Source organism: Pseudophryne corroboree, chromosome 5, assembly GCF_028390025.1.
Source record: "Pseudophryne corroboree isolate aPseCor3 chromosome 5, aPseCor3.hap2, whole genome shotgun sequence".
Lineage (NCBI taxonomy): Eukaryota > Metazoa > Chordata > Amphibia > Anura > Myobatrachidae > Pseudophryne > Pseudophryne corroboree.
The window spans coordinates 288561950-288578001 of NC_086448.1; the positions used below are offsets into that span (position 1 = coordinate 288561950).

At 48.4% G+C, this 16052-nt stretch overlaps 1 protein-coding gene across 4 annotated transcripts in view; it reads left to right on the forward strand.

The window, feature by feature from the left end:
• ULK4 (unc-51 like kinase 4) overlaps positions 1-16052 on the forward strand; it is a 1561547-nt gene that overhangs the window by 19454 nt on the left and 1526041 nt on the right. For all 4 annotated transcript variants that reach the window (XM_063922404.1, XM_063922401.1, XM_063922403.1 and 1 more), the window contains exon 3: positions 4503-4602. In XM_063922404.1, the coding sequence (XP_063778474.1) occupies positions 4503-4602 (100 nt within the window). The remainder of the gene's footprint in view (positions 1-4502; positions 4603-16052) is intronic.

Genomic DNA, 16052 nt, shown 5'->3' on the forward strand with positions numbered 1-16052 from the left:
GTGGGCACTCTTTTTCTCCAGATTTGACTTCAAACTTCTGTTTTGTCCTGGGTCACAGAATCGTAAGGCTGATGCCCTTTCCCGCTCTTGGGAGCAAGAAAATGAGTCTGATTCTACTGACAAGCATTATATTATTTATCCAGTGGCGTTCTCCGCAGTGAGGATGGACTCTATGCCCCCATCGGGGAAAAGTTTCGTAAAGCCGGCTCTCAGAAGGAAGCTCTTGCATTGGGCACATTCCTCTCGCTTCGCCGGACACGCAGGCATTCAGAAGACCTTACAATTTGTTTCCAGATCATACTGGTGGCCGACCCTGAAGAAGGACATTACTGAGTTTGTTGCGTCATGCCCAAAATGTGCTCAACACAAAGTGCCTCGCCAGTCACCCATTGGGCAACTGGTTCCGTTATCCGTGGACTAATTTATCTATGGATTTCGTCACGGATCTACCTATGTGTAATAAATTCAACACCATCTGGGTGGTAGTTGACCGGTTCACCAAGATGGCTCATTTCATTCCGCTCACCGGTCTTCCGTCAGCTTCCAAGTTGGCACAAGTTTTCATTCAAGAGATCTTCAGATTACACGGTCTTCCTGAGGAGATAGTTTCCGACAGAAGTGTTTAGTTTGTGGCCAAGTTCTGGCAAAGTCTTTGCCAGGCTCTCCAAGTCAAGTTGAAATTCTTTACAGCCTATCACCCTCAAACCAGTGGGCAAACTGAGAGGGTGAATCAGGACTTGGAGGCCTTCCTCCGCATCTATGTATCCTCTTCCCAAGATGATTGGGTTCAACTCCTCCCATGGGCTGAATTCTGCCACAACAATCCGTACCATTCTTCATCTTCCTCCACGCCATTCTAAACCAACTATGGGTTTCAACCAAAAGTTCCAGAGTTCCAACCGCTTCTAATAACATCGGTGCCTGCAGCTGATGTCACGCTTCGGCAGTTTTCAAATAACTGGAAGAATGTTCGAGCAGCTCTTTTGAAAGCATCCTCCAGGTACAGGAGACTTGCGGATAAGAAGCGTAGGGCAATTCCTGCCCTTAAAGTTGGTGATCGTGTTTGGCTGTCTACAAAGAATCTAAGATTGAGGGTCCTAAGCATGAAGTTCGCTCCCCGCTATATCGGACCTTTCCTGATTAAACAAGTCATACACCCAGTGGCTTACAAGCTTCAGCTACCTCCATTTCTGATAGTTCCTAAGACATTCCATGTTTCACTCCTTAAACCATTGGTTCTAAATCGCTTTCATTCAGCGCTTCCCTCTGCTCCCAAAGTCAAGACTCAACGTGGTGTTGAGTATGAGGTCGCCAAGATCCTGGATTCACGCCTCAGATATGGTCATCTTAAATATCTGATTGGAAGGGCTATGGTCCTGAGGAACGTTCCTGGACGAATGCATCAGATGTCCATGCTCCTAAATTGGTCCGGAATTTCCATGCCAGATTTCCTCGGAAACTTAAGAAGTGCCCTGGGGCCACTCCTAAAGGGGGGTGGGGAGGGGGTGTGTGCTGTCACGATCCGGGTAACTGGACGCCATTTTCTACCAGTTAGGTGTCTCCTGAGATTGGCTCAGCGTGCCATGGCCGGGTCATAACTATGTTTTGTTTCACATTTCATTTGGTGTTACCCGCAGCACTGGCTCAGCGGCCTTCTCAGCGTTTTCACTTATCTTTAGTATGGCGCTCTCAGTCCTGCCGGTGCCGTCACCGCCGCGCCTGTGATCTTGCCGCATGGAAGCTCAGTGTGGCGTCCTCTGTGCGCCGCGGTCGCCGCCATCCCTGTGGCCGCTGTGCGTGTGTGGGAGAGCCTGGAGTCTTCTGCTGCTGCGGTCCCCGCCGCCATTGGTTTTTGGCACATGGTTCTTCAGATCATCTTTCCCCTTCAAACTCTGTCATGGGCGCAGCCATGTTGGATGAAATCACATGTCACTCTTCTCACCAATCTGCAGCGTTGCTGGTGCCTGTGTGTAATTGTTAGCCAATGCCTGCTCTCCAGCAGGTATAAATATCCTGTCCCAGCACCCAGGAAATGGTCAGTGCTTCAATTGTCTTCCCAGTGATTCCAGTCTTCAGCTTCACTAGAGACTTCCCTGTGGTTACACTCTGCGGTACAGCCTGACTCTCTTGCTATAACATCCTGCGTGGGCAGAGTGTATGCCTCGGCTTCCAGCAGCTTTTCTCCAGCGGTACTTTGCTCTCACTGTTTTCAAGAATCCGCTATTACAGTCAAGTGCTATTTCTATGATCCCTAGCATCACTTAAATGCTTTACCTACGATCCCTAGAGTCGCTTAAATGCTTTACCTACGATCTCTAGCATCATAAAGCACTTTAAGTCAACCCCTAGTTACTGGTCTCAAACCAGTAGGAACTCAGAGACTTTCTTTTGACGGTTATTGTTTTGTTGCACCTTCTATGACTTTTTTATTATTTAATAAAAACCTTAAAGTTACCTCCAGCTGTCATGGTCACGCCTTCGGGCTTTGGTACTGCATCCCCTGCGCATGTCTAGGAGTCCCATCTCACCTCATAAGTTCAGATACCCGTCAGCCCCTACAACTGAGGCTTCCCGCTACCAACACCAGCCCTCAGTTGTGACGGATCCCCACAGATAGTAGAAATCAAGTTGAGTACACTAACCATACACTAACATATGGAAATGTGGATGGTGCGGCGAATACGAAATGGGTATGGAGAAGAGGTCAAATCGCGAGAGCAAATGGGAGAAGATATGTAGAAAGATGAAAGACTGTTCATGTATGAACGTAAATTGGAGGAACAAGAGACACAGAAAAAATAGTTGTCATGCTCCCTTCCTACATGTACACACAAAAAATAAAATATAAAATTAATATAAAAGCAAAACTAAAATTAAAATTAAAAATAAAGATGAAAATTAGAAAAATGTTAGATAAAATTATAAAAATAATGGAGAAAAAATCAATTAAAAAATAATCTAATGTAAATTTGTTTTGTATAATTATTTTGTACTGTACACACGCACAATACAGACGTAGCCATGTTCGTCTTGCTGCGATGCGGGCTGTGACTATTAGTACTTAATGCAGTGATCAACAGCTGCAAATAGTCATAGCCTGGCATGCCATCGCAGCAAATTATAGCAACTTGCTGTGAGGGAAATGGCTGATGAGGAACTACTTAGTACAAGAGCCAGATTTAAACACACTATATGATCCCAAGGGTACATGTGGGCATTAACCACAGGCAGGGGAGGCGCTGTATTACCTGTCATAGACTTTTTACTTCAGAGTTTTACCTATAAAAATGATTAGAATAATACAAAGAAGATATTTATAATATATCCTTTGTATTTTTCATATAATTTATATAGTCAAAACTCTGACATATACAGTAGTATGACAGGAGAGGCTCTGCCTCACCTCACCGCATGTCACCGATAGATGTATACATATATACTGTTTTATGTGTCTATGTAAAAAGTTACTCATTACATTACTATGTCATGTCTTACAAATTAATATTAATTTTAAATTCTCTAGATGTGCAACAGATTTTCACCATGTAACGTGTTTTGTTCTTCACATTATGACATCAGATCCGATCTGATGAGATTAATGGGACAAATAGTTGTTTAGTTCATGACTGGCTGGCATTAATGTAGATTGAGGTTGAAGACCATATCATCCATTTATGAATTACCCCGCTCAATGCGCTATACACTACAATGACAACTTTAGACTCTCTTTTGAGCATTTTCCACAAAAACGTATATAATTAAAATGAGTAACAGACATTATTTTGCTGTTTGTTAAGATTTGTTATTTATATGCAAAGTACAGTAGCATTGATAATGTGTTATCGTTGATCGTTAATTTTGGTCAGAACTATTTATACTAGTGGGGGAAAAAATATTTACTTAGCTAAAAATACTCATACAATGTATCAGAAACAAACTGAAAAACTAACTTAAGAGAAGGGGGAATAATAGCTAAAATAGGGGAGTAGCCTATAGGATGTAGGAGAAGGGGTTATAAGGGGGGCAGACTAGATGGGCCAAAGAGGTTATTATCTGCTGTCAAATTCTATGGGGTCGATTCAATTGATTGTGAATTGAATAGCGTCAGAGATGAGGTTCCGGCGCTATTCATTTCAAAGTGCTGCTTTCTCGGTGACTGTCCGTACTCGCGCTTTAAACAGGTGTTTAAATGCAAGAATTGGCATTCTCTGACATAAGTGCCCCGCCGCAATGCTGTTTGCGCCGTGCTAGGGCACAATACAGCATTGCGGCACTAGTTTTGCTGGATTTCTGCTCACAACCCAGGCTGGGTGCGAGCAGAAATCCAGTAATCTAACTAAACAGCGTGCAGAATTGAATAGCGTCGGGACCTCTCTCAGCGCAATTCAATTTGTGTTCAATTGTATTGGCCCCTATGTTTCTACATTAGTATTGTGGTACAACTGACTGCATATAGACATTCCATTTTATGAATACTATTTCATGATGTCTTTTTCCCCTAGGTCCGCTTGACTCACATTATTAAACACAAAAATGTGGTGACTTTTTATGAGTGGTATGAGACCAGCAACCATCTGTGGCTTGTCATGGAGCTGTGCACAGGTGAGAGAACACATTTGTCCACTGATTCTACAGGCTTGTAAGCTGACCATCAACAAGATCGTTGCATTGTAATTCTGCTCCATGATTAAGTACTGGAGTTCTGTAACCGGCTGCGTCCCAATTTATCCATTTGCTGTTGCCTTTGTAATGCTTCACATATCTCAGTGGTGCTGTTTCCCGAATGAACGCGTGTGTGAGTTCATTAGAAAGTAATGAAATTAGTTTCTCTGACGTCCTAGTGGATGCTGGGAACTCTGTAAGGACCATGGGGAATAGACGGGCTCCGCAGGAGACTGGGCACTCTAAAAGAAAGATTAGGTACTATCTGGTGTGCACTGGCTCCTCCCACTATGCCCCTCCTCCAGACCTCAGTTAGATTTCTGTGCCCGGCCGAGCTGGATGCACACTAGGGGCTCTCCTGAGCTCCTAGAAAGAAAGTTTATTTTAGGTTTTTTATTTTACAGTGAGACCTGCTGGCAACAGGCTCACTGCATCGAGGTACTAAGGGGAGAAGAAGCGAACCTACCTGCTTGCAGCTAGCTTGGGCTTCTTAGGCTACTGGACACCATTAGCTCCAGAGGGATCGACCGCAGGACCCGTCCTTGGTGTTCGTTCCCGGAGCCGCGCCGCCGTCCCCCTTACAGAGCCAGAAGCAAGAAGAGGTCCGGAAAATCGGCGGCAGAAGACATCAGTCTTCACCAAGGTAGCGCACAGCACTGCAGCTGTGCGCCATTGCTCCTCATACACACTTCACACTCCGGTCACTGAGGGTGCAGGGCGCTGGGGGGGGCGCCCTGAGCAGCAATAAAAACACCTTGGCTGGCAAATATATCGCAATATATAGCCCCAGAGGCTATATATGTGATAAATACCCCTGCCAGAATCCATAAAAAAGCGGGAGAAAAGTCTGCGAAAAAGGGGCGGAGCTATCTCCCTCAGCACACTGGCGCCATTTTCTCTTCACAGTGCAGCTGGAAGACAGCTCCCCAGGCTCTCCCCTGTAGTTTGCAGGCTCAAAGGGTTAAAAAGAGAGGGGGGGCACTAAATTTAGGCGCAATATTGTATATACAAGCAGCTATTGGGAAAAATTCACTCAATATAGTGTTAATCCCTAAATTATATAGCGCTCTGGTGTGTGCTGGCATACTCTCTCTCTGTCTCCCCAAAGGGCTGTGTGGGGTTCTGTCCTCAGTCAGAGCATTCCCTGTGTGTGTGCGGTGTGTCGGTACGGCTGTGTCGACACGTTTGATGAGGAGGCTTATGTGGTGGCAGAGCAGATGCCGATAAATGTGATGTCGCCCCCTGTGGGGCCGACACCAGAGTGGATGGATAGGTGGAAGGTATAAACCGACAGTGTCAACTCCTTACATAAAAGGCTGGATGACGTAACAGCTGTGGGACAGCCGGCTTCTCAGCCCGCACCTGCCCAGGCGTCTCAAAGGCCATCAGGGGCTCAAAAACGCCCGCTCCCTCAGATGGCAGACACAGTTGTCGACACGGAGTCTGACTCCAGTGTCGACGAGGTTGAGACATATACACAATCCACTAGGAACATCCGTTACATGATCCCGGCAATAAAAAATGTGTTACACATTTCTGACATTAACCCAAGTACCACTAAAAAAGGGTTTTATGTTTGGGGAGAAAAAGCAGGCAGTGTTTTGTTCCCCCATCAAATGAGTGAATGGAGTGTGAAAAAGCGTGGGTTCCCCCGATAAGAAACTGGTAATTTCTAAAAAGTTACTGATGGCGTACCCTTTCCCGCCAGAGGATAAGTTACGCTGGGAGATATCCCCTAGGGTGGATAAGGCGCTCACACGTTTGTCAAAAAAAGGTGGCACTGCCGTCTTAGGATACGGCCACTTTGAAGGTACCTGCTGATAAAAAGCAGGAGGCTATCCTGAAGTCTGTATTTACACACTCAGGTACTAGACTGAGACCTGCAGATAGTGTTGCTGCAGCGTGGTCTGTGACCCTGTCAAACAGGGATTCTATTTTGCGAACATAAGAGCATATTAAAGACGTCGTCTTATATATGAGGGATGCACAGAGGGATATTTTGCCGGCTGGCATCCAGAATTAATGCAATGTCCATTCTGTCAGGAGGGTATTAGAGACCCGACACTGGACAGGTGATGCTGACTTTAAAAGGCACATAGAGCCTTATAAGGGTGAGGAATTGTTTGGGGATGGTCTCTGGGACCTCGTATCCACAGCAACAGCTGGGAAGAAAATTTTTTACCTCAGGTTTCCTCACAGCCTAAGAAAGCACTGTATTATCAGGTAAAGTCCTTTCGGCTTCAGAAAAGCAAGCGGGTCAAAGGCGCTTCCTTTCTGCACAGAGACGAGGGAAAAAGCTGCACCAGTCAGCCAGTTCCCAGAATCAAAATTCTTCCCCCGCTTCCTCTGAGTCCACCGCATGACGCGGGGGCTCCACAGGCGTAGCCAGGTACGGTGGGGGGCCGCCTCAAAAATTTCGGCGATCAGTGGGCTCGTTCACAGGTGGATCCCTGGATCCTTCAAGTAGTATCTCAGGGGTACAAGCTGGAATTCGAGGCATCTCCCCCCCGCCGTTCTCAAATCTGCCTTGCCGACAACTCCCTCAGGCAGGGAGGCTGTGCTAGAGGCAATTCACAAGCTGTATTCCCAGCAGGTGATAGTCAAGGAGCCCCTACTTCAACAAGGACGGGGTTACTATTCCACACTGTTTGTGGTACCGAAACCGGACGGTTCGGTGAGACCCATTTTAAATTTGAAATCCTTGAACACATACATAAAAAAATTCAAGTTCAAGATGGAATCACTCAGGGCGGTTATTGCAAGCCTGGAGGAGGGGGATTACATGGTATCCCTGGACATCAAGGATGCTTACCTACATGTCCCCATTTACCATCCTCACCAGGAGTACCTCAGATTTGTGGTACAGGATTGCCATTACCAATTCCAAACACTGCCGTTTAAACTGTCCACGGCACCGAGGGTCTTTACCAAGGTAATGGCAGAAATGATGATACTCCTTCGAAAAAAGGGAGTTTTAATTATCCCGTACTTGGACGATCTCCTTATAAAGGCGAGGTCCAAGGAGCAGTTGTTGGTCGGAGTAGCACTATCTCGGGAAGTGCTACAACAGCACGGATGGATTCTATACATTCCAAAGTCACAGCTGGTTCATACCATACGCCTACTGTTCCTGGGGATGGTTCTGGACACAGAACAGAAAAAAGTTTCTCCCGCAAGAGAAAGCCAAGGAGCTGTCATCTCTAGTCAGAGACCTCCTGAAACCAAAACAGGTATCGGTGCATCACTGCACACGAGTCCTGGGAAAAATGGTAGCTTCTTACGAAGCAAAATTCCATTCGGCAGGTTCCATGCAAGAACCTTTCAGTGGGACCTCTTGAACAAGTGGTCGGGATCGCATCTTCAGATGCATCGGCTGATAACCCTGTCTCCAAGGACCAGGGTATCTCTACTGTGGTGGCTGCAGAGTGCTGATCTTCAAGAGGGCCGCAGATTCGGCATACAGGACTGGGTCCTGGTAACCACGGATGCCAGCCTTCGAGGCTGGGGGGCAGTCACACAGGGAAGAAATTTCCAAGGACTTTGGTCAAGTCAGGAGTCGTCCCTACACATAAATATTCTGGAACTGAGGGCCAATTACAATGCCCTAAGTCTGGCAAGGCCTCTGCTTCAAAACCAGCCGGTACTGATCCAATCAGACAACATCACGGCAGTCGCCCATGTAAACCGACAGGGCGGCACAAGAAGCAGGATGGCGATGGCAGAAGCCACAAGGATACTCCGATGGGCGGAAAATCACGTCTTAGCACTGTCAGCAGTGTTCAATCCGGGAGTGGACAACTGGGAAGCAGACTTCCTCAGCAGACACGACCTACACCCGGGAGAGTGGGGACTTCATCCAGAAGTCTTCCAACTTTTGGTAAACCGTTGGGAAAGGCCACAGGTGGACATGATGGCGTCCCGCCTAAACAAAAAACTAGATATTGCGCCAGGTCAAGGGACCCTCAGGCAATAGCTGTGGACGCTCTAGTGACACCGTGGGTGTACCAGTCGGTTTATGTATTCCCTCCTCTGCCTCTCATACCAAAGGTACTGAGAATAATAAGAAAACGAGGAGTAAGAACGATACTCGTGGTTCCGGATGGGCCAAGAAGAGCTTGGTACCCAGAACTTCAAGAAATGATATCAGAGGACCCATGGCCTCTACCGCTCAGACAGGATCTGCTACAGCAGGGGCCCTGTCTGTTCCAAGACTTACCGCGGCTGCGTTTGACGGCATGGCGGTTGAATTCCGGATCCTAAAGGAAAAGGGCATTCCGGAGGAAGTCATTCCTACGCTGATAAAAGCCAGGAAAGAAGTAACGGCAAACCATTATCACCGTATTTGGCGAAAATATGTTGCGTGGTGTGAGGCCAGGAAGGCCCCAACAGAGGAATTTCAGCTGGGTCGTTTTCTGCACTTCCTACAGTCAGGAGTGTCTATGGGCCTAAACTGGGGTTCCATTAAGGTCCAGATTTCGGCTCTGTCGATTTTCTTCCAGAAAGAACTGGCTTCACTGCCTGGAGTTCAGACATTTGTAAAGGGAGTGCTACATATTCAGCCCCCTTTTGTGCCTCCTGTGGCACCTTGGGATCTCAACGTGGTGTTGAGTTTCCTAAAATCACATTGGTTTGAGCCACTTAAAACTGTGGATTTGAAATATCTCACGTGGAAAGTGGTCATGTTATTGGCCTTGGCTTCGGCCAGGCGTGTGTCAGAATTGGCGGCTTTGTCATGTAAAAGCCCTTATCTGATTTTCCATATGGATAGGGCAGAATTGAGGACTCGTCCCCAGTTTCTCCCTAAGGTGGTATCAGCTTTTCACTTGAACCAACCTATTGTAGTGCCTGCGGCTACTAGGGACTTGGAAGATTCCAAGTTACTGGACGTAGTCAGGGCCTTAAAAATTTATATTTCCAGGACGGCTGGAGTCAGGAAAACTGACTCGCTTTTTATCCTGTAGGCACCCAACAAAATAGGTGCTCCTGCTTCTAAGCAGACTATTGCTCGCTGAATTTGTAGCACAATTCAGCTGGAGCATTCTGCGGCTGGATTGCCGCATCCTAAATCGGTAAAAGCCCATTCCACGAGGAAAGTGGGCTCATCTTGGGCGGCTGCCGAGCTGCAACTTGGTCAGGGGCAAACACGTTTGCTAAATTCTACAAATTTGATACCCTGGCTGAGGAGGACCTTGAGTTCTCTCATTCGGTGCTGCAGAGTCATCCGCACTCTCCCGCCCGTTTGGGAGCTTTGGTATAATCCCCATGGTCCTTACGGAGTTCCCAGCATCCACTAGGACGTCAGAGAAAATAAGATTTTACTCACCGGTAAATCTATTTCTCGTAGTCCGTAGTGGATGCTGGGCGCCCATCCCAAGTGCGGATTGTCTGCAATACTTGTATGTAGTTATTGCCTAACTAAGGGTTATTGTTGAGCCATCTGTTGAGAGGCTCAGTTATATTTCATACTGTTAACTGGGTATAGTATCACGAGTTATACGGTGTGATTGGTGTGGCTGGTATGAGTCTTACCCGGGATTCAAAATCCTTCCTTATTGTGTCAGCTCTTCCGGGCACAGTATCCTAACTGAGGTCTTGAGGAGTGGCATAGTGGGAGGAGCCAGTGCACACCAGATAGTACCTAATCTTTCTTTTAGAGTGCCCAGTCTCCTGCGGAGCCCGTCTATTCCCCATGGTCCTTATGGAGTTCCCAGCATCCACTACGGACTACGAGAAATAGATTTACCGGTGAGTAAAATCTTATTTTTACAGTGCATAGAACGTGTCAGAACTGCTGGAGAAGTTCTATTTATCGGTTAAATATAATGCATACATGAACTCTAAAGGAGTATCAAGTTGATCTTAGTAGTATGGTTAGAACATATAGGGTTGTTCATCTTGTTTACTTTTTATCACTTTGACAAATAGTCATTATTTGATACTCATGTATGCTTTCCATTTCTTTCAGAAACACAAATGATGTTTTTGTAAATATTGCTGCACTTTTGAATTGAGTCACTTAGGGTTATATTCAATTAGGGTCGAATGCTGCCGTCTGTCGAAAAGACGGCAGTTTTCGACTTTTTAAGGTCGAATCGTGATTCGACCTATTCAATCCCAGCTAATTTTATTTGACAAGTCGGGGAATTCGACTTGTCGAATAGTACGTGAATCGGCGGTATAGCTGCCGATTCACATACTTTTGAGGGAAACGGGGCCAAATTCGGCAGGATTTGGCCCCATTTCCGACCATCTCAGTCGGACATAAAAAAAGGTCTGACTGAGATGAGGGACCTTAGTGGAGGAGACGGGGGAGAGTCGGGGTGGGGGTGGGGAGCCGTTGGCAGCCAGACGGGGGGAGAGCAGTGCTGGAGGATGTCAGTGCCGCCGCTCACAGCAGCGTCCACCCGGCTCCAGCAAGCGAGACCTCGCTTGCTGGAGCCAGGTGGACGCTGCCGTGAGCGGCGGCTGTTATGCGAGGAGCGCAGGGACGTGGAGACATGAGACGGGGAGCGGTGCGGCGGGCTGCAGAGCACTACTTCTGATGGGTGCCTACTGGCCAGGCTCCTGGCCGCCACTGACAGCGTCCCCCGCCGCCGCTGACAGCGTCCCCCCGCCGCCTGACGGGTCCTCAGCTGCCGTTACCTTTTCCTGGCCGCCGCTGATGGGGGGAGAGCAGCGCTAGAGCAGCGGCTATATAGATGCTGGGCTGCCCCCGGAGACAGTCTTCCTGTACCGTCTGCTCCTCATCCACAGGAGCCGAGTGCTGCAGGAGACTGTCACACTGCAGCATCCGGCTCCTGTCACTGCTGAGGATCCGGCTATTTGGTGTCACCCCCTCTGAGGGTGACACCCGCACCCACCGCACCCCCTTTATGGCGCTACTGACTTTATCTCTCTCCAAGGTTTAATACTTCTACCCTTTATATTAGATTTGATCACACATGGAGATAGTCAGATTGAAAAAACATCTGGTTGTTTCCACCCCCCCCCCCTTATTCAGAGGAGCAGATAGTGTTTGGTGTCAGTGGCACCTATTACTTAGAGACTGACTGCACCAGGGCCAATAAGACCTTCTGTGGTCATTGCTTTTGAGTTTTACATGCTGAGATTTTATTTATGAAAGTTGAATTCTATGCATCTATTTCTCTGACGTCCTAGTGGATGCTGGGAACTCCGTAAGGACCATGGGGAATAGCGGCTCCGCAGGAGACTGGGCACAAAAGTAAAAGCTTTAGGACTACCTGGTGTGCACTGGCTCCTCCCCCTATGACCCTCCTCCAAGCCTCAGTTAGATTTTTGTGCCCGAACGAGAAGGGTGCACACTAGGTGGCTCTCCTGAGCTGCTTAGTGAAAAAGTTTAAGTATAGGTTTTTTATTTTCAGTGAGTCCTGCTGGCAACAGGTTCACTGCACCGAGGGACTAAGGGGAGAAGAAGCGAACTCACCTGCGTGCAGAGTGGATTGGGCTTCTTAGGCTACTGGACATTAGCTCCAGAGGGACGATCACAGGCCCAGCCATGGATGGGTCCCAGAGCCGCGCCGCCGGCCCCCTTACAGAGCCAGAAGACAGAAGAGGTCCGGGAAATCGGCGGCAGAAGACGTCCTGTCTTCAATAAGGTAGCGCACAGCACCGCAGCTGTGCGCCATTGCTCTCAGCACACTTCACACTCCGGTCACTGAGGGTGCAGGGCGCTGGGGGGGGGGCGCCCTGAGACGCAATAAAAACACCTTAGATGGCGAAAAATGCATCACATATAGCTCCTGGGCTATATGGATGCATTTAACCCCTGCCAGTTTTTCCTTAAAAAAGCGGGAGAAAGGCCGCCGAGAAGGGGGCGGAGCCTATCTCCTCAGCACACAAGTGCCATTTTCCCTCACAGCTCCGCTGGAAGGACGTCTCCCTGACTCTCCCCTGCAGTCCTGCACTACAGAAACAGGGTAAAACAAGAGAGGGGGGGCACTAATTTGGCAGATTAATCAATACAGCAGCTATATAAGGGAAAAACACTTATATAAGGTTATCCCTGTATATATATAGCGCTCTGGTGTGTGCTGGCAAACTCTCCCTCTGTCTCCCCGAAGGGCTAGTGGGGTCCTGTCCTCTATCAGAGCATTCCCTGTGTGTGTGTGCTGTGTGTCGGTACGTTGTGTCGACATGTATGAGGAGGAAAATGGTATGGAGGCGGAGCAATTGTCTGTAATAGTGATGTCACCCCCTAGGGAGTCGACACCTGACTGGATGGTCTTATGGAAGGAATTACGTGATAGCGTCAGCACTTTACAAAAGACTGTTGACGACATGAGACAGCCGGCAAATCAGTTATTACCTGTCCAGGCGTCTCAAACACCGTCAGGGGCTCTAAAGCGCCCGTTACCTCAGATGGTCGACACAGACCCAGACACGGACACTTACTCCAGTGTCGACGGTGAGGAAACAAACGTGTTTTCCAGTAGGGCCACACGTTACATGATCACGGCAATGAAGGAGGTTTTGAACATTTCTGATACTACAAGTACCACAAAAAAGGGTATTATGTGGGGTGTGAAAAAACTACCCGTAGTTTTTCCTGAATCAGATGAATTAAATGAGGTGTGTGATGAAGCGTGGGTTTCCCCCGATAAAAAACTGCTAATTTCTAAAAAATTATTGGCATTATACCCTTTCCCGCCAGAGGTTAGGGCGCGTTGGGAAACACCCCCTAGGGTAGATAAGGCGCTCACACGCTTATCAAAACAAGTGGCGTTACCGTCTCCTGATACGGCCGCCCTCAAGGAGCCAGCTGATAGGAAGCTGGAAAATATCCTAAAAAGTATATACACACATACTGGTGTTATACTGCGACCAGCAATCGCCTCAGCCTGGATGTGCAGTGCTGGGGTGGCTTGGTCGGATTCCCTGACTGAAAATATTGATACCCTGGACAGGGACAGTATATTATTGACTATAGAGCATTTAAAGGATGCATTTCTATATATGCGAGATGCACAGAGGGATATTTGCACTCTGGCATCAAGAGTAAGTGCGCTGTCTATTTCTGCCAGAAGAGGGTTATGGACGCGGCAGTGGTCAGGTGATGCGGATTCCAAACGGCATATGGAAGTATTGCCGTATAAAGGGGAGGAGTTATTTGGGGTCGGTCTATCGGACCTGGTGGCCACGGCAACGGCTGGAAAATCCACCTTTTTACCCCAGGTCACCTCTCAGCAGAAAAAGACACCGTCTTTTCAGGATCAGTCCTTTCGTCCCCATAAGGGCAAGCGGGCAAAAGGCCACTCATATCTGCCCCGGGGCAGAGGAAGGGGAAAAAGACTGCAGCAGGCAGCCTCTTCCCAGGAACAGAAGCCCTCCCCCGCTTCTGCCAAGTCCTCAGCATGACGCTGGGGCCTTACAAGCGGACTCAGGTACGGTGGGGGGTCGTCTCAAGAATTTCAGCGCGCAGTGGGCTCACTCGCAAGTGGACCCCTGGATCCTGCAGGTAGTATCTCAGGGGTACAAATTGGAATTCGAGACTTCTCCCCCTCGCCGGTTCCTGAAGTCTGCTTTACCAACGTCTCCCTCCGACAGGGAGGCGGTATTGGAAGCCATTCACAAGCTGTATTCCCAGCAGGTGATAATCAAGGTACCCCTCCTACAACAGGGAAAGGGGTATTATTCCACGCTGTTTGTGGTACCGAAGCCGGACGGCTCGGTGAGACCTATTTTAAATCTGAAATCCTTGAACACTTACATACAAAGGTTCAAATTCAAGATGGAGTCACTCAGAGCAGTGATAGCGAACCTGGAAGAAGGGGACTATATGGTGTCTCTGGACATCAAGGATGCTTACCTCCATGTCCCAATTTGCCCTTCTCACCAAGGGTACCTCCGGTTTGTGGTACAGAACTGTCACTATCCGTTTCAGACGCTGCCGTTTGGATTGTCCACGGCACCCCGGGTCTTTACCAAGGTAATGGCCGAAATGATGATTCTTCTTCGAAGAAAAGGCGTCTTAATTATCCCTTACTTGGACGATCTCCTGATAAGGGCAAGGTCCAGGGAACAGTTAGAGGTCGGAGTAGCACTATCTCAAGTAGTACTACGACAGCACGGGTGGATTCTAAATATTCCAAAATCGCAGCTGATTCCGACGACACGTCTGCTGTTCCTAGGGATGATTCTGGACACAGTCCAGAAAAAGGTGTTTCTCCCGGAGGAGAAAGCCAGGGAGTTATCCGAGCTAGTCAGGAACCTCCTAAAACCAGGCCAAGTGTCAGTGCATCAATGCACAAGGGTCCTGGGAAAAATGGTGGCTTCTTACGAAGCGATTCCATTCGGCAGATTCCACGCAAGAACTTTTCAGTGGGATCTGCTGGACAAATGGTCCGGATCGCATCTTCAGATGCATCAGCGGATAACCCTGTCTCCAAGGACAAGGGTGTCTCTCCTGTGGTGGTTGCAGAGTGCTCATCTTCTAGAGGGCCGCAGATTCGGCATTCAGGACTGGGTCCTGGTGACCACGGATGCCAGCCTGAGAGGCTGGGGAGCAGTCACACAGGGAAGAAATTTCCAGGGCTTGTGGTCAAGCATGGAAACGTCATTTCACATAAATATCCTGGAACTAAGGGCCATTTACAATGCCCTAAGTCAAGCAAGGCCTCTGCTTCAGGGTCAGCCGGTGTTGATCCAGTCGGACAACATCAGGGCAGTCGCCCACGTAAACAGACAGGGCGGCACAAGAAGCAGGAGGGCAATGGCAGAAGTTGCAAGGATTCTTCGCTGGGCGGAAAATCATGTGATAGCACTGTCAGCAGTGTTCATTCCGGGAGTGGACAACTGGGAAGCAGACTTCCTCAGCAGACACGACCTCCACCCGGGGGAGTGGGGACTTCACCCAGAAGTCTTCCACATGATTGTGAACCATTGGGAAAAACAAAAGGTGGACATGATGGCGTCCCGCCTCAACAAAAAACTAGACAGATATTGCGCCAGGTCAAGGGACCCTCAGGCAATAGCTGTGGACGCTCTGGTAACACCGTGGGTGTACCAGTCAGTGTATGTGTTCCCTCCTCTGCCTCTCATACCCAAGGTACTGAGAATCATAAGAAGGAGAGGAGTAAGGACTATACTCGTGGCTCCGGATTGGCCAAGAAGGACTTGGTACCCGGAACTTCAAGAGATGCTCACGGAGGACCCGTGGCCTCTACCTCTAAGAAAGGACCTGCTCCAGGAGGGACCCTGTCTGTTCCAAGACTTACCGCGGCTACGTTTGACGGCATGGCGGTTGAACGCCGGATCCTGAAGGAAAAAGGCATTCCGGATGAAGTCATCCCTACCCTGATCAAAGCTAGGAAGGATGTAACCGTGCAACATTATCACCGTATTTGGCGTAAATATGTTGCGTGGTGTGAGGC